The sequence below is a fragment of the Ctenopharyngodon idella genome, chromosome 19 (genome assembly GCF_019924925.1).
Source record: "Ctenopharyngodon idella isolate HZGC_01 chromosome 19, HZGC01, whole genome shotgun sequence".
In the NCBI taxonomy this organism is placed as follows: domain Eukaryota; kingdom Metazoa; phylum Chordata; class Actinopteri; order Cypriniformes; family Xenocyprididae; genus Ctenopharyngodon; species Ctenopharyngodon idella.
In genome coordinates this window covers 6,710,010-6,734,399 of record NC_067238.1, presented here as the reverse complement: position 1 = coordinate 6,734,399, position 24,390 = coordinate 6,710,010, and the positions used below count along the sequence as shown (strand labels likewise).

Below are 24,390 nucleotides of genomic sequence, written 5' to 3'. Positions count from 1 at the left end.
GGTTAAACAAGACTTTGCAATAGGTAGTGTGTGAGTGAGTTTTAAATAGTCCAGATAATAGGCTACAGGTGTATGTGGCAAATGATGATTGGTGTGGAGTGTGCATGTGACAGGCAGGGAGGATTATGGGAAGTGTAGTCCAGGAACTGACAGGAATCGTGACATAGGGCCACGTGACATTGAGTGCGTAGCAACCGGCGGGCTTGGGCTTGAGTGCGTAGCAACCGGCGGGCTTGGGCTTGAGTGCTTAGCAACCGGCGGACTTGGACTTGAGTGCGTAGCAACCGGCGGACTTGGGCTTGAGTCCGTAGCAACCGGCGGGCTTGGGCTTGAGTGCGTAGCAACCGGCGGACTTGGACTTGAGTGCGTAGCAACCGGCGGACTTGGGCTAGAGTCCGTAGCGGCCGGCAAGTTTGAGTCCGTAGCGGCCGGCGGGCTTGAGAGCGAAGCGGCCGGTGGGGGTTTCGGGATTCCAGCTGCTCGTACTGAAGTTAATGGTGGATCATCCACACTGGACAGCAACCCTCTCCGTTCTCGAACAGATCCAGAGACAGGACTTGACTCTAGAAGATCAGCGGGGACGTGACGTTGTTCTGGAAGATCAGCGGAGACGTGCCGTTGCTCTGGCAGATCAGCGGAGACGTGACTTGGCTCACGGAGGTCAACTGTGACTTGACTTGGTTCAGGATAATCAGTGCTGACTTGACTTGGTGTTGTTATTATGGTGGCCGCCATTTTGTGAGTGTCATCTGGCGCAGCAGCCATTACACGACCAGACGAGGTGTCGCATTCCTCCCCGACACCCACAGTAAACGGAGAGCCAACATTCAATAAAGCATAATCCAGAAACTGACTTAGAGATGAACGGGGTCCCTCACGAATGAGTTGTGGTTTGAGTGGCTGATTAATGCCCTCACAGAAAAAGTCTATCAGCGCACAGTCCGGCAAGTCTGAATAATAAGCAATGTCCAAATATTCCACAACATATTCCTCCAGCGATCGTGAGCCCTGCTTGAGCCCTAATAACAATAATGCAAAGTTCCTACCAGACCAGTATTCATCAGAAAAGCTGCTGGATCGTTGTTTTGGCGAAGTCTTCTGTAACGAGGCGGGACTCAGGCAGAGATCCATTTGCAAGCTTTATTAAATATGAGTGTGGTCGTACAGGCAGGGTCAAAGCAGGGGCAAACAGGAACAGCAAGGGATAGGCAGAATCGAGGTCAGGATACAGGCAATGGTCAGGACAGGCAGATATCACTCACAGGTCAGGATACAATAAACAGTCCACAGGCAGGCGGCAGAGAATCGTAAACGGGTAACAGACAGGATCGGTAACAGACAGGCAGACAGGATATAAACGCTCAGAATTGCAACACAGGTTAAACAAGACTTCGCAATGAGGTAGTGTGTGAGTGAGTCTTAAATAGTCCAGATAATAGGCTACAGGTGTATGTGGCAAATGATGATTGGTGTGGAGTGTGCATGTGACAGGCAGGGAGGATTATGGGAAGTGTAGTCCAGGAACTGACAGGAATCGTGACAATAACAGCGTCATGAATATTTTTCTTGACCTCAACTACAGTGGTACAAATTGAATTTGTCATTAAAATGTCATTAAGTGTTAATTTTATAACAGTGTCATGAATATTTTTCATTTCATGTTATTTTTTTTTTTACATTTTTTTTATAAAGTTTCCTCCAACAGAAGTTCAGATAATAGACAATTTAAAATTTCTTAAAAAAGACACTGTTATAAAATAAAAACACTTTATTTTAGGGTCTTTTAACTAGTTGCTTATTACTATTAGCACGCATATTACTAGAATATTGGTTATTTATTAGTACTTATAAAGCACATATTAATGCTTTATTCTGCATGACCTTATTCTACATTCTTAATCCTACCCAATACCTAAACTTAACAATTAACTATATTTATAAGCAGTAAATTAGGAGTTTATTGAGGGAAAAGTCATAGTTAGTTTTTATATGTGTTCCCTATACTGAAGTGTTACCAAAATAATGTAATTTAATGTTAACCCATAAAGCTAAGTAGTTTCTCAAGTTTGATAATTAATCTGCTATGTCATGTTTATGACAGGTTATGTTGGCTTGGTAATGTCAAGTTGTCATGACAAAGACATCTCAAACAATGTCATCTTTGCATTAAAAATGACATAATTGAGCGAATGACATTTAATGACAGTTGTCATAAACATGCATAAATCCTCCTTCATATTCATCACATGTGTCATGTTATGATTATGAAGGTGTCATGTCAGTCTTATGCACACCCCTTCAAGTAAAGTGTTACCAAAAGGTTTTGTCCAGGCAGTCAGGTGCTTACAGCCAGAAATAAGAACCTGTAAAACAATATTTGAAAATGGGAATCCAGATGTTAAAGTATTTTATGTTATGTGCATCTAGATGAATGAGTTGGAGAGAGCAGTTTCAGCAGCACACACATATCTCCAGCGAAACCCTGGGGACCCTCTGCTATCTAGGAGTCTCAACTACTATAAAAGCCTGTTTGACATGGAGGAGTACCTCATAGACCATGAGGAGCAGCCCTATGAGGTATTTATTCTCTCCTGTTTTCCTTTTTAACCTTTTTAGAATCACTCTTCCAAAATAACTAAATATGGATTCATATCCATTCTTCTCTCCTCTCAGGCTTTATTCCTGAAGGCCGTAAAGCTGTATAATTCTGGGGATTTTAGCAGCAGTGCTCGAGACATGGAGCTGGCGGCTGCTGAGTATTTTAAAACATACAACATGTGTTTGCTGTCCTGTGAGGGGTCATACGATGTGCAGGAGTTCAAAGACTTTTACCCTACCTTAGCTGGTCAGTGATGTCATAAGGCATTGTCAGATTTGGTTCAAATATATGTGAATATAAAAACCTATCCTAACAAAAATAGGCCTGGTTCAAAAGTAACTGACTTGATCTGACATAGGAAGTCTATATCATCACTGGTTGTTGAAGATTGTTTTTTTTGTTTTGTTTTTTTTTCGAATCAGGATTAATGCAGTATTCTCACTCTTATTTTCTTTCCCCTAGATTTCTATTTTGAAGTAATGAAGTGTAAAGTAAAATGTGAGGAGAATTTGATACCAAATGTTGGTGGGTACTTTGTGGAGAAATTTGTTGCCACCATGTACCACTACATGCAGTTTGCTTATTACAAATGTAAGTAACACAAAAACACATACACAAGCACTCTTCAATGTCATAATGCATCTGCCAACAATAGACAAAATAAATATTACAGTCTTCCCATATTTCATATCAGTATGCAGATTTCAGAATTTTATTGTAGGGGATATGCAAGTCTCTCAGGATCTCACATAAACATTTTCCAATACTTTGAAACATCTACAGGTATTGGCACGATACACTATTGATCCAAAAATGTGGAATAACTAACTTGCCCAGAACGGTGCATCATTCAAAACTGGTAGGGCATGATATAAGATGTGATTTAAGAGCAATTACTGATGTTTTTGGTGTTGCATCCTGAAGTCCAACACTCATGTTCATTAAAAGTGGAGAGCACTATTTTCTCCCACCAGTGCTGACTCGGCTCCCTCTCCCATTGTGATGTTTGATTTTAAAAATGTAGCATATCTGTTGCTGATACTGTATATGAAGCTTTTTGAATTTGCATGTAGCGTGGGAATTGAGAATTGGATTTCTATCCGTTTTATTTTAAGACACATTTATGTGGCCAAGTGTAAATGGAATGTTCAAACCCGATCAGATAGTGGTCCAGTCACTCCAAGATAGCAATCCAATCGCAAACCCCCATAGATTTTTTCATCTGTAAAAGGTTTTCATTAAAATTATCACTTTATAGGTAACACTTTACAATAAGGTTCGTTAGTTAAACATTAGTTAATGTATTAACTAACATGAACTAACCATGAACAATATTTATTACTGTATTTACTAATCTTTGTTAACGTTATTTAATACAGTTGTTCATTGTTCTTGTTAGTTCACAGTGCATTAACTGTTAACAAGATTTTAATAATGTATTAGTAAATGTTGAAATTAACATTAACAAAGATTAATAAATGCTGTATAAGTGCAGTTCATTATTAATTCATGTTAACTAATGTAGTTAACTAATGTTAACTAATGAACCTTATTGTAAAGTGTTACCACTTTATAAATGTCTTTTATTCTCCTTTTAGTAAATGATGTGAGTAATGCAGCGCTGTGTGCAGCGAGCTATATGCTGTTTGATGCAGATGATCAAGTGATGCAGCAGAACATCGCCTACTACAGATACTACAGACAACAGTGGGGACTGCATGACGGGCATTTCAAACCACGACCAGTAAGTACAGACACACAAGAATATTATGAACTTATCAATATTACAAATATGTAGTAAGGGTAATGCTTCTGATGCTCAACATTTTAATCAAATAAAAAAAAGATTGAATTTCCCCATCACAGCACTGTAGTGGCAGATACATTTTGTTTGTTAAATTGGCTTCTTTTAACTCAAACCCAGGAACAAATCCACAAACAACATAAACTATATTTTGTTCTGGTTGTGTTTTAGTGCTACTGTTTTAACATTTTTATCTTTATGTCCATACAGGAAGCTCTTAGATATTACAATCTAACTACCAAACTGAGGGAACTGCTGGACTTTGCACAGAATTATTTACAGACAGATGATGAGGTAAACCCCATTGTGTCATTTAATTGCACAGTAGCTGAATCCAGTAATCTAAAAACGAGTCAACTATAGCTACATTGACAGTGTCATTCCAAATCCGATTATTTGTGTATCCGATAGGAATCTGATATAAATGATTGACTGTCCACATTCACTGTGCATCACAACTGTTCAGATCCGATTTACATGTCCCATGGCTTACTTTTGTTTTCCAGAATATCTGCTTTGGTTTCTAAGGCAATAGGTGCTTTCGCACCAGGTAGCTATAGGAACTAGGCACCAGGGCAGTCATCCGAGAACTGAGTTTCCCCTAGGGCCATTTTCCTGGTCGCATTCGCACCACCAATTGGAACTCTGAAGTCGCATAAGCTGTCACTGGTGCACTGTGACTTTTATTTTGACACAGTTGACAACAACACAACCGCTTGTTTCTGCCATGACGTGTGATGTGTTTATGTTGTGTTTAAGTGACATAAGCAAAAAAAAAAAAGCTATGCAAAATTTGGTAACACTTTCTATGAAGCCTGTATTTATAATGCATTATAAGGGTATTCTTAATGCATTATAATACATGCATAATGCCTTATAAACAACCTTATGATATGTTGTATCATCTTACAAATAATCATCATAACAACATGTACAATACATTATAATACTTACATATTTGTGGCTATAACTTTTAAGAGTACAGTGCATTATAACACCAGATGAAGTCTACATTTATAATGCATCATAAGGGTATATTTAATGCATTATAATACATGCATAATGCATTATAAACAACCTTATAATGTGTTGTATCATCTCATGAATAATCATAACAACAGTAATAATACTTACCTATTTGTGGATATAACTATTAAGAGTATGATTTATAACTAGTGGTGGAAAGAGTACTGAAAATCTGTACTTAAGTAAAAGTATTGCTACTTAAGAAATAATTTACTTAAGTACAAGTACTAAAAAAGAATATGACTCAGGTAAGAGTAAATAAGTAGTTTGCTGAAAAACTACTCAAGTTACTACGTTACAAAGTACTTCAGTATTATTTTTTCTATTTTTACACAAAACGAGGCGATGTTAGCAATATGGAGCACTAAACACTCTCAAGTAATCTGTTTTATTCATACTGGAAGCCAGAGGGTGCCCTCACGCAGAAAGTCCACAAATGAGAATCATATAAGTATTAAACTTCCAGGAAATCCCTTATATGGACATCAGATATTGCTACAGCTGAATAAACATGCAGATAGAGACGTTTTGATTGATGAAACATTTAGACAAACACAGTTGTGATGATATATCTGTGCTTATCTGTGTTCTTCAAGCCATCTCGGGTATTTTTTCATAAGAATAATGTATATCTATAATGCAGTGCTAATTGACATGGCCTGTATCATAGAATTTTATGACATAACAGGGTTTTTCCTGGCTCAAAACAAGGTAGAGGTGGTAAAATCCTTTAAGTTATTTTTTATTACTTTGCCCGCCTGACCCACGGATTATCCGCACATATAACTGCGATCCGCGCATCACTATCGAACGGTTTGAGAATGGACACAGGCCGGGAACCCGCAACAGAACCGTGTCTGTGGAAAAGGGGTATCTGAGCATGTGAATGCCTGAGTTTTGTCAACAGCCAGAGGCGGCATGAAATTTGACAGAGGCGGCCGCCTCATAATTCTCTATGCAGGAAAATCCCTGCATAATATATTTTCTGTCTCACTCTGTGTTAAGAAGCAACATGGACCACAGAAGTTATTTCAAACACGACTGACGTGTATATATAGTGATTTTGGAGCAAAAAATATTAATCTTATAAATTGTCATGTTTGAAACGCTATGCTAAGCAAATGTAATAGCTATCCCTGTTGTCAAGAGCGATTGTTTTATTACTAATTTTGAAAAGTAAGTCCACGTAAAATCATTTGAATGTTTTTTTAAGAATGGCAAAAGCAAAGAAGGATGAGAGGTCCGATCAAAGAAATAAGGGATTAAAACAGTATGAAATGAAAATTGCCAGTAAAAAAAGTAAAAAATAATTAACAAAGTGGGGTATGGGTTAACATGTTAAATAAAATGCTTTTTTTTTTTCGTTCTACTGAAAATGTGCCGGGAGACCACTGTTGCTATAGTAACGAACTACACTTGCATCTGATTGACAGATAAACCATGGGTTCTTATTTCACTGTTATTTCACTGCTCCAACCAATGCTGCAGGAAGGAAAGCACGGCTCTGATCGAACATCTTCAGGGGTATTTTCGTTGAGAAGAACACCACTCGACAAACAGGTTCCACTTCAAGGCATAAGTGTGTCTCATCACATAAGCGTGTAGACTGTGCTTGTGCCTAAGTGATGGTTTCTGCTACTTCTTGGGGTAGGTTACCTAGGACCTCCGCATCCCGTCCAGGGACCAGACATGGAGTTTCCAGTGGTCTGGACGCGGGTGCCATAGGGTGCCCTGTCTCTGAAAAAGTAGATCCTTCTTCAGAGGAATGCACCAGGGAGGGGCTGTCGCGAGGAGCATCAGTTCTGGGAACCAGGTCTGGTTGGGCCAATAGGGCGCAACTAGCAAGACCTGCTCCTCGTCCTCACTGACTTTGCACAGTGTCTATGCAAGTAGGCTCACTGGAGGAAATGCATATTTGCACAGGCAACCCGGGGCCAGCTTTGTGCCAGTGCATGCCGAGTGTTCCCTCGGTCAAGGAGTATGAAGTGATTTTGGACTTTGTTATCAACTGATATCAGCTATGCAAAATCTAATGCAAATTAGATAAGCATATACTGACAATATACACTAATGCCAAGGTCTCTGGAAAGAGGTTTGGTAAGTGATATTTACATCTGCCTGGTTGTGCTGAATCCGAGGGTGACGTCTTCCATTTGTTGAGCTGGGCAGCGTTGCAGTGAGAAGAAAGGAGTTGGAATCCATTTCACAGCCTTGAACACAAAGTACTTTAATGTTGAACTCCTGAAGCACAGAGAAAGTCCTTTTCCTGGAACACGCAGAAGAAGAAGTCTTGAAGTTGAAGGTTCTGATGTCTGTGCAGACGATCCTTAATCTCTGGAACATGCAGACGGAAGGATCTTTAAATTCTGAATTCAGTGCAGATCCGGGCAGTCTGGAACATGCATATCTGGCGGATCTCTGATGAGAGGATTTTGAAATTGGTGCACAAGATATTTTGAAGATGGTGGCTAAGCTTGTTGTTGTTGTCTCCATTGCAGTTTTTAAACTTCCCAAATTCACTTCTTGCAGAACTTCCTTGTTTCTCGCTTTAGAGCTTCAGAGTCTTGAGAGAGCAACTTCACAACTCTGTAGAGTTGGACTTGGCTTAGCACATCTTGGGACCAGAACCTTGAACCGGGACTGGAACAGGAACTGGAGCCTGGAACCAGAACAGGAAAACTGTAGCAACCCAGAATCTGGAACAATTCTCTGTCTCAGAGATAAGCCTTTTAATCTGTCCTGAGAAGGGGGGAAATGCAAATTGGCACCTTTCAGATCCAGTGTTTTGATTGGCTGATGCTGTCTGAGGTGGCCACTGGATGGCCCCTCTCTTGCATGAGGTTCATTTGCGTCACTTAAAGTTGATGTTTAGAACAGTGTCTTTAAGGTTTGTCCTATGCATAATTCACTTTTCAAACCAATTTCAGATTAACCTAGGCATCATGCGGAAAACATAATGACCAATCGTTATTTATATTAAACTTTTACCTTTTCATGTATACCTTAATAGGTAAGTTTGTATATTTTGCATGTACACAAACTGCATTCATTAAGTATATACAGTTCTGTTAATAGAAATGGAGAAGATTTGCTCTATTTTGTCCATTGTGTGTCCATTTTGTGTCCTTTGTGGCTTCAAGCCACATGGCAAACCTGTTTGGTGAGTGGATACAGTTCACACCTCAGGTCTTAGGACTTAGGGACTGGGGTGAACAATGGGAAAAATGGTGATAGGATTAGTCTGCTCAGTGACATGATAATGTCATCATTCTTCCCTAGCACAAATGGTCAGGGTGATTGTCTTTGCAGGATTATGTCATAGCCCATCTATTTCCTTGTTTGTGGAACTTTTCTTTGAGGTGTTTCATTATGGCAGATGAAAGGGGACTATTGATGTAATGGAGGAGTCTGCCCTCATGTCTGCCTGCTGGTCACTACAAGTAGAACAACTGGTAGTGAGAGGTTTCTGGAGTGGCAAACATGTCTACCTGAGCGGCTCTGAAACATCTTCAAATCAGCTGGACCACCTGGAGATGGAGTCTCCATTCTACCGGGAGCGCAGCTCGTGAGAGCTTGTCGGCTGCACAGTTGAGCACAACTCAGATGCTTCTGACTCCAGAGCAAAAGATGGTGGGTGAGTTACAACATGACCACAGACCACCTTGCCGGTTGATGTACGCAACGGTCGCAGTGTTGTCTGTACGGAACAGTATGTCTTTGCCTTGTAGCAGCTTTTTTTTAAGGCGACTCAGTGCAAGACGTACTGCTAGCAACTCGAGCCACCTGATGCAGTTAGGGGCCCGTCCAAACCCCTGACACTGCATGCCCGTTGTACGTGGCACCACAGCCGGTGGCAGAGGCATCTGTGGAGACAACAGCATGCCTGAACACCTGTTCTAGGAGCACTTCTGCCTGAAGAAACGAGGGGTCCAACCAAGGGCTGAAGGTTCTTTGGCAGACCTGAATGATTGTCACCCAGTGCTAGTCGCGTTGCCACGCCCATCTTGGGACTCAGCCGTGAAGCCAGTGCTGAAGCGGCATCATATGAAGCAAACAGAGTGGTGTTACTGTGGCTGCAATATGCCTCAGGAGCCTCTGAGATACTTTCAGTGGGGTCGCTGTCCTGCCTTTTAACAAATTCAAGCAATTCAACACTGACCAAACACGTTCCTCTGTGAAGTCCAGCTCCATACTGAGCAAAGAGATCCTCTGCACGGGGGCGAGTTTGCTCTTTTCCCAGTTGTGCATAACTGATCTCATGATTGTGCTAGTATCAGCCAGTCCTCGAGATAGTTGAGAATGCAAACACCGTGATCTCTCATGGGAACAAGGGCTGTCTCTGCAACTTACGTGAAGACACGGGAAGACAGGGACAGCCCGAAGGGGAGGTTGATCGCTGCAAACCATGGAGTCTGATTATTCGAATGAGCCAGCGGGATGGGCTGGGGAGTGCTAGCCAGACCCCCAGAACCTGTACCAACGGGGTCATAGAAACCACAGACATACCCGCAGTAGGGCAGCAAGGTGGAACGCAGGGACCCAACACGTTTTTTTTCAAGGCGGCCCGCAGCGAGGTCTGAGTGTGCGATGCAACACACGATACCATGGTTGGGCAGAGGGTGCGTGAGAAGGCTTGGTAGCATCCTCGAGCTGCCCACAGCTGCCCACTGGCGAAAAGAGTGGAGGATGAGAGTGGTGATGTTTTTGACACACTGAGGAACGAGAAGTCTGTCTGGGGTTTGTTCTTGCTGAGATCCTTTGGTCTCCCAGAGTGTCTCAGGGCATGGCAGTCAGGTGCAAATATCGCATGCCAATGTGCATTGGCTTGTTTAGTTTACACTTGAAGTAGATTGATCTCTCTAGCGAGATCCCAATTCGTCAGTCATGACATGACTTTGAACCTGACCGACTGAAAGGAAACAATACATTCACAATGCAAATCTTGTTTTATTCACAAAAAAACTGTAATATTACAAGGTTTTACCAAATCTAATACCTATATACCTATACAAATATCACTTATAAATATTATGATCATATTGTAAAGCTTTTTAGATATTTAAAAGACTTTGTTTTTGTCATTTGATGAGATGATACAACACATCATAAGGTTGTTTATAAGGCATTATGCATGAATGCCCTTATGATGCATTATAAATGCAAGCTTCATCTGGTGTTATAAGGTGTTGTACTCTCATTAAGTTATAACCAGTTAAGTTAACCAAATAGTTAAGCATTATAATGTATTGTACATGTTATGATTATTTATAAGATGATACAACATATTATAAGGTTGTTTATAAGACATTATGCATGTATTATAACACATTAAGAATATTCTTATAATGCAGTATAAATACAGGCTTCATAGAAAGCGTTCAACCATCCAAAAGTCCATCAACCATACAACACGGGCCAATACACAAAGAAATCACAACATTGTATATTTAGTGTTTTCATTGTCATGTTGTGTATACGACAGCTTGGTACTCTATGTCTTGCACTTAACTATATTGTATCTACTTTATCAAGTGTTTCCAGACTTCTCTTGACATTTTCGAATATGATTGTTTCACATAATCTAAGCATAATCTAAGCATAGGCAACATTGTATATTTACTTAACACTTACTTTTTTCTTTTTCCTATTTCTGTTCTCTCTCTCCATTTATTTTATTTTTTTTTTTAAATCCTTCCTACGAGCACTTTGCTGGATAAACTGGGACTTGACACGGCACTTGCATACTGTTGCACTCATGTTGATTTGATTGCTTCTACTGTTCTCATTTGTAAGTCGCTTCGGAGAAAAATGTCTGCTAAATGACTAAATGTAAATGCATAGGCAATAATGTTGGCCATTGCTGCTGAAGCTGAAGAGTTTCTGGAAACCAAACACATTCTATAAGAGATTAATCTAAAGCACAAACTAAATCACAAAGAATTTTTAACATCATATTACAATATCGTTCTCATTATAATTGTATAATTATAATTATAATCCTTATAATAATTGGTGCTACACATCTTGCACTTAACTTCATTATCAAAGTAATTCCAGGCATTAATGTGTGCTTTCCAAGCCATAGCATTCATTATTGGCCAATGGAGTCGATTTTAGAGTGTTTTTAGCCAACAGATGCACTCCCTGCAGTCTGCAGGAGCTCTCTGGTTATCAGGAGTTGTCGACCCCCAACCAACCCCTGCCTAGTAACAATGGGACTTGCAGGTCTTTCATGAGATGGACTACCATGTGCCTGGTACAGTAGGCAGTCAACTTAAATGCCTGTTACCATCATGTATACCACTGCCACATGGCCGTAGCTTTAAATACAATCTGCAACACAGATTCCCAAAAGTGTGCACTCTAGCGAGTTTGGTTGTTTAGCAAAAGTACAGCAAAACCGATTATTGGTGAGTGTGATGGCATTGGTTTCATGGCATGTTCGAAACATAGATCAATTATCACGGTCTATATGTGTCAACTTCAGGTTCAACAAATGGTAGGATGTTGGGGCAGGCCAATGGGGGTCAAGGTTTAGCTTCAGCAGTTACTGTGTTTACGTCATGTCAGAAAGAGTTAAAAATGACATGAACATCAGCATGAACATCAGCACTTAAGAATTTCTGAGTTAGGTGCCTGATGGTGAGAAAACATGTCAGAGGCAATGGATGCAGAGTCTGCCATAGTGAAAAAATCCTACCTAAATGTATTTAAAATAAGCCTACATTCATTTCATACTGCCTACCCATTATTATATTTACTGACATACTGACATAAATATTTTAATAAAAATTTATTATGAGTTCTTCTTTATTGCACAATGCATATATTTTTTTAATATTAAGCCTAAAATGTGTTTAATAAGGATAGTCAGTAAGGATAGTATGATCACTGTATAATTTGAATTCAAGATATTTAAAGTGTACCTAAAGTATACTTGCAATAGTTCCACTTTACCTCAGTAATGATCGTCTATCATCTCAGAAACGGAACTTGCGGCCATAGTTGGCTTTGGAAAATGCACCCCAGGACAGCATGGAAAACACTAACTTTCTTGTTGGTCATCTGATCAGTTACATGATGATAATAACAATGTGTTTATTTATATAGCACCTCAACACTATAATACATTATTCTGTGTTTGTTAACAGGATACTGTGAGTTCAGAGGAAGCAGCATCAGCTCCATCAAATCCACCTGATGAAGAGTTTGAGGGAATAGGGGACTATGAGGAGTCTTTCCTGGCTGAATGGTGGCAAGAACCAAAAACTAAAGGAGATACAGGAGAACCAGCTGAATAAAACACACCACATCATATATTATAATTTGTACTGTTACCCTAGGGCAGTCTTCGTCTGGCAGTCTTTCCCTCTTTTACTGGAGATGAATTGTAATGCATTCAACTTTACTTTTAATCAGAACCTTTGGAGCTTTTGTATTATTCTTATGCAATGCAGGCTTTTTTACCACATAAATCTAAAAACAAAAAATGCATATATATAATTTTTTTTTTTTTTTTTTAGATGAGCTCATTGAAATTGGAAACATATCACCAATCTAAGTTCTGCTTAACAAAATCAGGCCTGTATTTGGAATGGTATTTTAACCTTGGGAATAGTATGTGAACCCTTGGTGTCATGCACAACCGCCTCCTGATACCATCGCTCTTTCTCCCAAAAGGCATCCAAACACAAGACCCCCCAATAATTAAGCAAAATCAGGCCAGTCTGTTCCCAAAATCAATGGATGCCGAAGGTGCAGGTTAACCCTCTAGGGTCTGAGGTGTTTTCTGGGCCCTGGAGGTGTTTTGACATGCCCTGACATTATTTCTGTTACTTATTGATGTGTTTCACACCTAGGAAGACAATGACCCTCCCTTAATGTGTCTATCAAGGTGAATGAGACTGGGAGGGAACTAGAAGAATGTGAGGAAATAACAGAATGGCTTTTTTGATTATATTGTATTTAAACAACTGGGTCTCTAATTGTGATTTTCCTGGTTTCCTGGTTGTGACTTGTGATTTAAAATGTGATTTTTATAAGTAATTAAATAATAATAATAATAATAATAATAATAATAATAAAGAACACCAGGTTTGTTGTGCCTACTTGTAGGGCTGCACAGTTTGGCTGAAAATGTTGTGCTTGTATATCAATATGACATAATAATTATTAGAATTACTTTTAGTACTAAATAAAAATATTAAAAAATAAGATTTATTACTATTGTAATTATTTCATTATTAAAAATAAAAATACTGTATTTAAGAACAAATATAATAATATAGTAATTAAAATAATAATAATTTAAAGTACTACAGAAAACTTTTATTTTTATGGGAAAACTGCAGGGTGCAGATGCCATGCAGCTGACCTTTAACTATAAATCATTACAAAGTAACACTTCAATACTCCACAGTAGAGAAAAACAAACGGATTATCATGTTTACTTCAAATTTCTTGAGAGAGAAGTATTATTTTTCATATTTTTACCAACAATATTTTGGTGGGAGCATTATTGAGCGCTATAAAGACATCATCTCTGTTTCAATCATACTGGAAGCCAGAGGGTACCCTCGCACAAAAAATCCAAATATGCCTCACAGAGTAATACAACTTATGACATTCCAGAAAATCCCTAATGTGGACAAAGGCATTCAGCTATCTTTGTAGCTGAATAAAACGAAGATAGAAATGCTCTAACTGAATTACATGAAGATAATAAACACATGACTGTGACAATATATGGTTTATCTGTTTTCTTCAAGCAATCTTGGGTATTTTAAGTGCCGCCCTGCAGGTTATTTCATGTTACCCTCTGGGCCTCTTTGGTCAGAACTGACCGAAAAATGTTATGTTTTGAAATTTTTAATTTATTTTGCTTCATCGGAAAGGGATGACACTTGGTGACTTTTGTCACATTAGCTATATGAACACAAAAAAAATCATGGACATGATTTAAATATGTTAAAGGTTCAGAAAAAAAAAATGTTAGTCAAAAATGACAGACTTAGGAAATAAATGAGAAATATGAAAAAATTTTAAAAACTCAGAGAATTTTTTGTATGACAGCAAATCTATGCCAAAAAGAACCGAGCAGGTCACAGCAGGCAGGAGACAGCATGCAATACAGCTACAGGGTCAGGCAACCCGTGGCAAAAAAAAGGCTTTATCCCAACTCCTAAAAAAAGGCCTGCAAGGTCAACGCCAATCCAGTTTTTTCTGCTAAAGAAAGGATCCCAAAAGCCTCTGATGAGTTGATACTTCTACAGGCTGGATTAGGACAGAGGACAATTGCCATCTCAGAGAATGCTGACCACTCTGAGGTCTGGTACCCATGATTCTGACATCACGCCAAAGGCGCTCAATCCTATTAGAAACAGTAAAAATTAAAATAAAAATAAATAAATAAATAAAACTAATTTAGGTTTAAAAGCAATGCAGTGAAAGACAATTGAGATCAATTATTAATAAATGTAAAATATTTTGTTACTAAAAAGTGACATTGGAAAGCTATTGGACTCTTGAAGTAAACATGAAGCTGGCTATCTGTACATTCTCCACACTTTGGTCTTCCTGACCCTGATTAAAAAATATTACATACATTTCCAGACGTAAAATTCAAATGCTTTTTTTTTTTTTTTTTTTCTATACTCACCTTGACGGTAAGCCAAATTTTCTTCTAAGATGTGGTATGCTGTCGATGCCCGGTTATTATTTGCTGCATTCAAGTACATGACCTGCAAATACAAAGGAAAAAATAAATAAATAATGCAACAACAGAAAATATATCGTACATTTGAAGTGAATGTATTACAGACTACTTTTCAATAAACAGGAATCATTTTTCCTGTTTATTGTATGATCTTGATACCAGACGACTCAACGCTGTAAATCAAATGCAAACATGGTGAAACTGTGTTTTTTATAGCAACACAGACTGTAAACATACCTACCTGGAATAACCACTCTCTCTCTCTCTCTCTCTCCCTCTCTCTCTATCTGTCTATCTGTGCATATATATATATATATATATATATATATATATATATACTAATTATACACACGTCATATATAACTTACCACATCAATTTGTGATTTGTGTCTATGTGCACAAGAGAAAGGGGCCCTCAAACTGAGTACATTTTTCCCACCACACATCCCTACCTGGCCAATCTTGAAAGGATTCCAATTGAATCATTGCTGTGAATTGAGGCAGCTATTCTCTGCCATTACACACACATGCCTAAAGACAACAACCTCCCTCTGAACATTCTGTAACCAGCAGCAGGCATATCATCCTTAATGGCTCTCACAAGGTTATCCAACTCCTCATCAGTGATGCAGCTATACAACCCTGAGATGGAAAGGCCAAAATCATTCATCCTTCTAAAGATGGTTCTAGTGGAAACTCCCATTATTTTTGCAATGTAAAGCACAGGAAGGTTTGTCTGCAGCATCTCTGCTAACTCTTCTCTTTCAATTGTAAACCTTGGATGTCCTCTCAGACCAATAGTTGAATCCACCACAGCATGTGGAGCTGTGGAATATGGTGGTTGTCTAGCTAGTTCAAACACTTCCTGCAGAGCCTGAATGATTTCTTGGGGTATTTCCACATGTCTTGAGAGTGCTTGTAGGAGGTACAGCTGCTGTCGGCACACAAACTCCATGTAATCCAGGTCAAGTGGAGATCTCAGAAGTGCTCTTGCCCACCTCATGAAAAGAATTAAGTTCTGGAGTGTTAAAGGTAAGCAATTTTCCCTCCTCCTCCTGTCATAAGTCCACAGAAAATTTTACTTCCAATTCTGGGAACTCTTTAACATTGTTATCATCATTTTGTTCTAATAGTTCCTTATCCAGAGCACAATTAAATAAAGAACATATGGCAGCCACAATTTCAGTTAAAAGTCTTTCAGAAAAATGTAAGGATTTCATACCAATCTTTATCACAATATCTTCTGGGGATAACCACCCATCTTTATTCAGAAAACATGACACCTTGGTGAGACCTGCTCTCACCTTTGTTTCAGAGGTGGCTTTTCTCCCCCGCTGAACATAAATTAAATGTTATATCCTAGTCTCGTAACTTTCCCGCTGTAGGAAACTTTTTCCTCGTCAAAGCAGAGACCAGGAGACGTTGGGATATCTTTCAAACAGAAGTTACTCTTTATTGAGAAACGCGCTGTGCGTCGCTGTAGTCATCCAAGTCCCACTAAGGCAGTGTCAAAACATGATGTTTTATAGGCATTCAGTGGGCAGTCCTTAAAGGTGTTGCCCTTACACACAGCCTTAGAAGTGACCACTAAAACAAAAGCATCTAAACACAATACAGGCAATTACCCCCGACTGTGTAGATAATAGTACCCCAAATGGTATAAACAGTAGCTGGTCACGAGAACTAAGACTATGTAAACATTCACACATAGTTTGACTTCCAGTAGGAAGATCAAAGCATTCAAATGCATAGGTGCTAACCCAATCAGTCTGACAGTATAGCCCATACCTTCACGTTATCATAGAGACAAAGGCACAGCTGTGTCTTGAGCTTGTCATGTCAAATGGTCAGGAAGTGCATAAAGACACCTGGGCTGCCTGACTTGATTTTCTTAGAAAGTCATCCTTTTTACCTCAAAATGTTAAATACAATGTACTTCACCTTAGTATTTCATATGATGTTATGTCAGGACGTAGGATCAGCAGATCTTAAACAGATTCTTAAATTTGTAATCCCACACCGCTCTCAGCAGAGACTACAGAGAGTACAGTAAAAAAAAATTAATACGATACATTTTACACAGATTTCATTCAAGTCAAAATTTGAATTATGAGTAGAGATTTCCATTCATACCAGACAAGGCACACTTTCAATCAGCCGTTCAATAGTTATAACAATTACATGAATTGTGAGTGTTCTAAGCATAACTGGTCACATAAAGAATGCATAGACATGATATCGAATTATGCAGTTGAACGATGTTTGATTGAATAGCTGGTAGTTGTGCTTAATGTGAACAGGCTGTCGGTCTAGGAAGCTTCGTACCTCTAGGCTGGATGTGGATCTAAGGAGGTATAACCTGTCTCTGCCAGTCACATGAGGTCTCACCTCTAGGTGGAAGTCGATATCTCAGAGGTAGGTCTGGATGTTGTGGACCTTTGTGGAGTTCGGGTTGAACTGGGCGATGTTCTTAGCCAGCTTGTCAAGGTCTTTAAGGGTCATCCCATGTGCAGCTTTGGGGTCTGCTGGGATGAGCTCTCTTCTTTGGTCGGCAGGGAAGAATTCTATAGTGAAGACCGGTGACGTTTTGGGATGTGGCCATTCACTTCTTCCGTTGTATGGCATTTCTGGGATAGGGGACTCTGTTCTGCTCAGCAGTGGTGATGCTAAGGGAGGTCTCTTCCTTCTTGGCTCTGGATTCTGTTCGTGAACATACTTGAGTTCATTTCTGACCATGTAGAGCTCGTCATTGGCATTGTCTAGTTGTTGGTTCAGATGGTCCATTTCAATGCTGTACCTTTTCAAATGGTCTTCCAGGGCATTGATTTTAGAGTTCTTGTCTTTAATGTCAGCATTGCCATTTTCTAGCCGATGTTCAGCAGTCTGTAGTCAGTTTACCACTGCTTTTGGACAGCCTTTAATTCTTTTTTGTCACGTTCAGCGACTGCAAGGGCTTCTTGGAGCTTGTCAGCTTGTTTCTTTGTTTCTTGCTACTCTTTGTCGGGCACTTTGAGATTGCCTTGAGCTTTCACTTTAAGCTGGTCTGTGCAGTGTTGAGTGTGCATCAGCTCTCTCAAGAGCTTAGTGGTCTGACGTTTGAAGTCTTCTTGGACTTTCCAGCTTGTCTGTGTGGTTCTGGGTACGTGTCAGCTCCTCTTGAAGGTGGGTGATGAGCTGGGCGCTTAGTTTGGCATTGCTTAGGGAACTGGTGATCTTGCTCAGAATTATGTTGATTAATAAAAATAATAAAGGTTCAATTGGGGCAGTCTGTAATGCCTCTGAGCCAGGCATCCACATCATCCACTTGGGCAATGGGGTTTGTCGTCTGCGACATGTTGGCATGCTGGGGAGAAGAGACTGACACAGATCTGCCTATATGGGGTGGAACAGCTAAGTGTCGTTTCAGTGATTGTACACCAATAGTAAAGTGTGGTGATGACTAAAGGCAGGTGCACACTGCCAAAAGATTCCTATAATCCTAGGCTAAAATCTGTAGTCTTTGATCGCTAGTTTGACATGTTCACAGATAGCCGATTAATGACCGTTGCAATCAATTTTTACCTCAGACAAAATTCTGGAAGTGTCAGAAGATTTAGCACACAGTCCTGCAGTGTGAATTCTCCTACGACGAATGCCAAATTGTCTTTGTTTTTTAAGACAAGCCGTGATCAAAATTAACACTAGAGATGTCTTTGTTAGCCGCCATTTCAGTCCTGCGTGTAATGCAGCTCACAGTCACCGAACGTGTATAGGTTGATGATGTAATACTCAGACAAGTTTTCATGCACGCATCCGTTTTCAACGTGTATTGACTGTCGTACAGTCTGATGTAAATGACAGCTGAGATCCCACAGTGTGACATGAGGATCATGAACGTACAGTCTGACAAGCAACAATCGTAAAGGACTATTATAAATCGCACAGTGTGCACCCAGCTTAAGTGTCGGTTTCATGTAGACAGGTAGGGCTAGATGAGAAGGCTTAGTCACTCAACTGAGTAAGGGAAAGCGAGAGAGAAAAAGTTCAAACAAATTTCAATAGAAGAAATATTTTCTATAAATATTTTTTATCAATGAAAAGCTGTTTTTAACTCGTGATGTGAGGACTTCATCACTCACTGAGTAAGGGAAAAAGAGAGAAAAGGTTGAAACACATTTCAACTGTAAAAAAAAAACCTTTTTTTCAATTTAGAGAATTTTTTTTTCAATAAATATTTTCTATAAATGAAAAGCTGTTTTCAAAAGGTAAACAATATTATTGTTTATTTTTGAGAGGAAAATAATATAATAATAATGCTGATACCTCTTTTCTTAGTTTGACAGGATCGACACCACACACCTTCAGTTAAACCGCCTACCAGGGAGGCTGTGAAGGGGACGGTTGCTCAACACTTGTCTCTGTTAATTGATCTTGGATGAAATGTCAAAATTTAAATTGTGTTTACAAATACAGGGTGTATGCAGAACACAAGAGGGTTTGATTAAAAATCGAATACCTAATGATTTGTTGCTTTGGAAAGATTGTTTCTCTTTCTTTTAGAATCGATTGATGGTTCTTCCAGGCCTGGTCCCTACAAATGTAAAGAATAAAATGGAAGAAAAGAGGATAGAACAGGAAATATGTCAGAAAAGGGACGAAAAGGAAGAGACTGGATCCACAAATGACTCTGAAGCCGTTGTCTAACTATGAGTATAAAATTGATAGTTGATGGACAACTAAACACATGAGAATAAAAATTTAGTAAAGAGAATTGTGTCTGATTTATTTGAACCTCGTAGTGAGACAGCAATGTCTCCTATTGAGGCTCAGGTGTGTCGTGTGTAAGAGGAAGGGAAAAGGTAAGAAAAAGCAAGACAAGTAATAATAATAAAATGAGAAAATGGAAATTAAATAAAGAGGTAAATGAATAAACACAATAGAGTGGCTAAGTCTATAACCAAGAAAGAAAAAAGGAAGATACAACGCAATAAAATAATGAGCAACTGTGAATTAAAAAAAAAACATAAATTCTGGTAATAGAAGCAATTTAGGGGGAATACAGTTACTTAAACTTTTAAAGTTCAAGACTTATTTATACCTAACGTGATTAGATCTAAAAAAAAAAAAAAAAAAAATAGAAATAATGGCAATAAATTTAGAAAGGTAAAAATCATTTGAAATTACTTTTGAGAAAAATAGAATTTCAATTTCAATTATAATATTTCCTTTTTTTTTTATTAAATTCAAATCTGTCAATTAATAATTATAAACCAGTATTTTCCTTTCAAGTAAAATGCAGGTAAAGTAATTAATAATTGTAAACCAATATTTTCCCTTTCAAATAAAATAAAGGTAAAGTAATAAGTGAGAAAGGTAAGTGGAAAATAAGAAGGGAAGACCAACAAGTGTACATAAAGTTAAAGTTTAAAGGGTTAGTTCACCCAAAAATGAAAATAATGTCATTTATTACTCACCCTCATGCCGTTCCACACCCGTAAGACCTTAATTAATCTTCAGAACACAAATTAAGATATTTTTGTTGAAATCCGATGGCTCAGTGAGGCCTCCATAGCCAGCCATGGCACTTCCTCTCTCAAGATCCATTAATGTACTAAAAACATATTTAAATCAGTTCATGTGAGTACAGTGGCTCAATATTAATATTATAAAGCGACAAGAATATTTTTGGTGCACCAAAAAAACAAAATAACGATTTATATAGTGATGGCCAATTTCAAAACACTGCTTCAGGAAGCTTCGGAGCGTTATGAATCAGCGTATCTAATCATGATTCGGATTGCGTGTCAAACCGCCAAACTGCTGAAATCACGTGACTTTGGCGTTCCGAACCGCTGATTCGACACGCTGATTCATAATGCTCCGAAGCTTCCTGAAGCAGTTTTGAAATCGGCCATCACTATATACAGTGGGTACGGAAAGTATTCAGACCCCCTTAAATTTTTCACTTTTTGTTATATTGCAGCCATTTGCTAAAATCATTTAAGTTCATTTTTTTTCCTCATTAATGTACACACAGAACCCCATATTGACAGAAAAACACAGAATTGTTGACATTTTTGCAAATTTATTCAAAAAGAAAAACTGAAATATCACATGGTCCTAAGTATTCAGACCCTTTGCTGTGACACTCATATATTTAACTCAGGTGCTGTCCATTTCTTCTGATCATCCTTGAGATGGTTCTACACCTTCATTTGAGTCCAGCTGTGTTTGATTATACTGATTGGACTTGATTAGGAAAGCCACACACCTTTCTATATAAGACCTTACAGCTCACAGTGCATGTCAGAGCAAATGAGAATCATGAGGTCAAAGGAACTGCCTGAAGAGCTCAGAGACAGAATTGTGGCAAGGCACAGATCTGGCCAAGGTTACAAAAAAATTTCTGCTGCACTTAAGGTTCCTAAGAGCACAGTGGCCTCCTTAAATGGAAGACGTTTGGGACGACCAGAACCCTTCCTAGAGCTGGCCGTCCGGCCAAACTGAGCTATCGGGGGAGAAGAGCCTTGGTGAGAGAGGTAAAGAAGAACCCAAAGATCACTGTGGCTGAGCTCCAGAGATGCAGTCGGGAGATGGGAGAAAGTTGTAGAAAGTCAACCATCACTGCAGCCCTCCACCAGTCAGGGCTTTATGGCAGAGTGGCCCGACGGAAGCCTCTCCTCAGTGCAAGACACATGAAAGCCCGCATGGAGGACTCCAAGATGGTGAGAAATAAGATTCTCTGGTCTGATGAGACCAAGATAGAACTTTTTGGCCTTAATTCTAAGCGGTATGTGTGGAGAAAACCAGGAACTGCTCATCACCTGTCCAATACAGTCCCAACAGTGAAGCATGGTGGTGGCAGCATCATGCTGTGGGGGTGTTTTTCAGCTGCAGGGACAGGACGACTGGTTGCAATCGAGGGAAAGATGAATGCGGCCAAGTACAGGGATATCCTGGACGAAAACCTTCTCCAGAGTGCTCAGGACCTCAGACTGGGCCGAAGGTTTACCTTCCAACAAGACAATGACCCTAAGCACACAGCTAATATAACGAAGGAGTGGCTTCACAACAACTCCGTGACTGTTCTTGAATGGCCTAGCCAGAGCCCTGACTTAAACCCAATTGAGCATCTCTGGAGAGACCTAAAAATGGCTGTCCACCAACGTTTACCATCCAACCTGACAGAACTGGAGAGGATCTGCAAGGAGGAATGGCAGAGGATCCCCAAATCCAGGTGTGAAAAACTTGTTGCATCTTTCCCAAAAAGACTCATGGCTGTATTAGATCAAAAGGGTGCTTCTACTAAATACTGAGCAAAGGGTCTGAATACTTAGGACCATGTGATATTTCAGTTTTTCTTTTTTAATAAATCTGCAAAAATGTCAACAATTCTGTGTTTTTCTGTCAATATGGGGTGCTGTGTGTACATTAATGAGGAAAAAAATGAACTTAAATGATTTTAGCAAATGGCTGCAATATAACAGAGTGAAAAATTTAAGGGGGTCTGAATACTTTCCGTACCCACTGTAAGACGTTATTTTGTTTTTTTTGGCGTACCAAAAATATTCTCGTCCCTTTATAATATTAATATTGAAACACTGTACTCACATGAACTGATTTAAATATGTTTTTAGTACATTAATAGATCTTGAGAGAGGAAATGTCATTGCTTGCCTCACTGAGCCATCGGATTTCAACAAAAATATCTTAATTTGTGTTCCGAAGATTAACGAAGGTCTTACGGGTGTGGAACGCCATGAGGGTGAATAATAAATGACAGAATTTTCATTTTTGGGTGAACTAACCCTTTAAACCCTTTAACCACTTTATAATTGCTCGAACAGACGCTGCATTCAACCAATGATGTTAAATAGCTTTGAGGCTAAAGATTTTAACATATTAACTTCAATGTAAACAACTGCATCAGTTAGCTTTAGCAAAACTGTACGGTTTGTTTACAATATGGCGTTCACCCGGAAGCGTTGGTTAAGACTTCCGTGCCACGTTGTATCTATGGTGACCAAACAAACAATAGTGGCGAACACGTGAATTACATCATATACAGACAACACTGTACAAATGAAAGACATACGCACTTATGTGAAATGTCAGCGCATTTCAACACTATAAATAAGAGACATCACTCGTAGCTGTTTTACTATGTGGGGCTTAAACTTTAAGTGATGGAACTGTAATAGATGGAACAATAGTCTGTGCAAGTTTCTTTGAGCACGCAAAACACAACAGAGTTTCTTCACTGTTGGTACAGAGTTTCAAAAACTTTGCTTGATCAAAATTTTTAATCACTTCCTATTCAAATCACACTCGGATGCAAGCAGTGTTACACAAGCTCTTACAAACAGGCAAAGTATATAGCTACTGTTTAACACAGGATGGATATAACAGCGCACCGAATGCAGTGGAACACACACTGACAATCAATTTAGCTATAAATAAATATAAATATAAGGCAGACTCGGACTCACGCGGTGTTGCACGAGCTCTTACAAACAGGCAAGCGTATAGCTACTGTTTAACACAGGGAAGATATAACATTAGCGCACTGAATGTAGTGGACCACGCACTGACAATCAATTTAGCTATAAATAAATAAATAAATAAATATAAGCCCTTTAGAAACAGATCGAGGAACACGCTCAATCTTACTGCACTGTGAGGAGAATATTCGTCCTTACACAGAGGTATTTTAATTACTCTTTAATTTCATTCAGCTCTCTGACTGATATATACACACACATATAGCTATTTAAGTGGCGCTGGAACACGCAGATGTCAGGATAGCTATAAAAAAGACTGAGACTGACCTGGCTTCTAGCTGTACTAGTGACCTAGTCTGCCAACAACCTGTCTGTTTCCTCAGAAACAGAGTCTCTAGACACAAAAGTCTCACAAAGAGACATCCAGAAAGAGGGACTGCAGAAAGGGCAGTTACTCTGCTCGATTCTGGGATCTACAAAGCACCTATGTTTCAAGGCACTAAGGAGGCCGTGCACTCTAAAAGGGAACCCTCGTGAGGGAGTGCTCACAGCCTAAGGGCTGATCTAACTGGGAGGCCTCGAGAGAAGCCTTCAACCTCTGACCAGACTTAGGGAGCTAAGTACTCAAACCCACCCTCAGAATGAGGAGAGTACAAGCTCAACCTATTAGGTCAACCAGGCTATAGGCTAGAATACGAAGGTGAACTAGGTTAGCCAAGCCAGCAACACGTAGTAGCGTGCGGTCTCAGGGAGGCCAGAAAGGCCA

At 39.3% G+C, this 24,390-nt stretch overlaps 1 protein-coding gene across 6 annotated transcripts in view; it reads left to right on the top strand.

Annotated features, from left to right (window-relative positions):
• p3h4 (prolyl 3-hydroxylase family member 4 (inactive)) overlaps positions 1-14,173 on the top strand; it is a 40,252-nt gene extending 26,079 nt beyond the window's left edge. For all 6 annotated transcript variants that reach the window (XM_051872859.1, XM_051872862.1, XM_051872861.1 and 3 more), the window contains 6 exons: positions 2,428-2,577; positions 2,674-2,845; positions 3,062-3,190; positions 4,198-4,343; positions 4,614-4,697; positions 12,581-14,173. In XM_051872859.1, the coding sequence (XP_051728819.1) occupies positions 2,428-2,577; positions 2,674-2,845; positions 3,062-3,190; positions 4,198-4,343; positions 4,614-4,697; positions 12,581-12,730 (831 nt within the window). In that variant the 3' untranslated portion in view covers positions 12,731-14,173. The remainder of the gene's footprint in view (positions 1-2,427; positions 2,578-2,673; positions 2,846-3,061; positions 3,191-4,197; positions 4,344-4,613; positions 4,698-12,580) is intronic.
• The last annotated feature ends 10,217 nt before the right edge of the window (positions 14,174-24,390 follow it).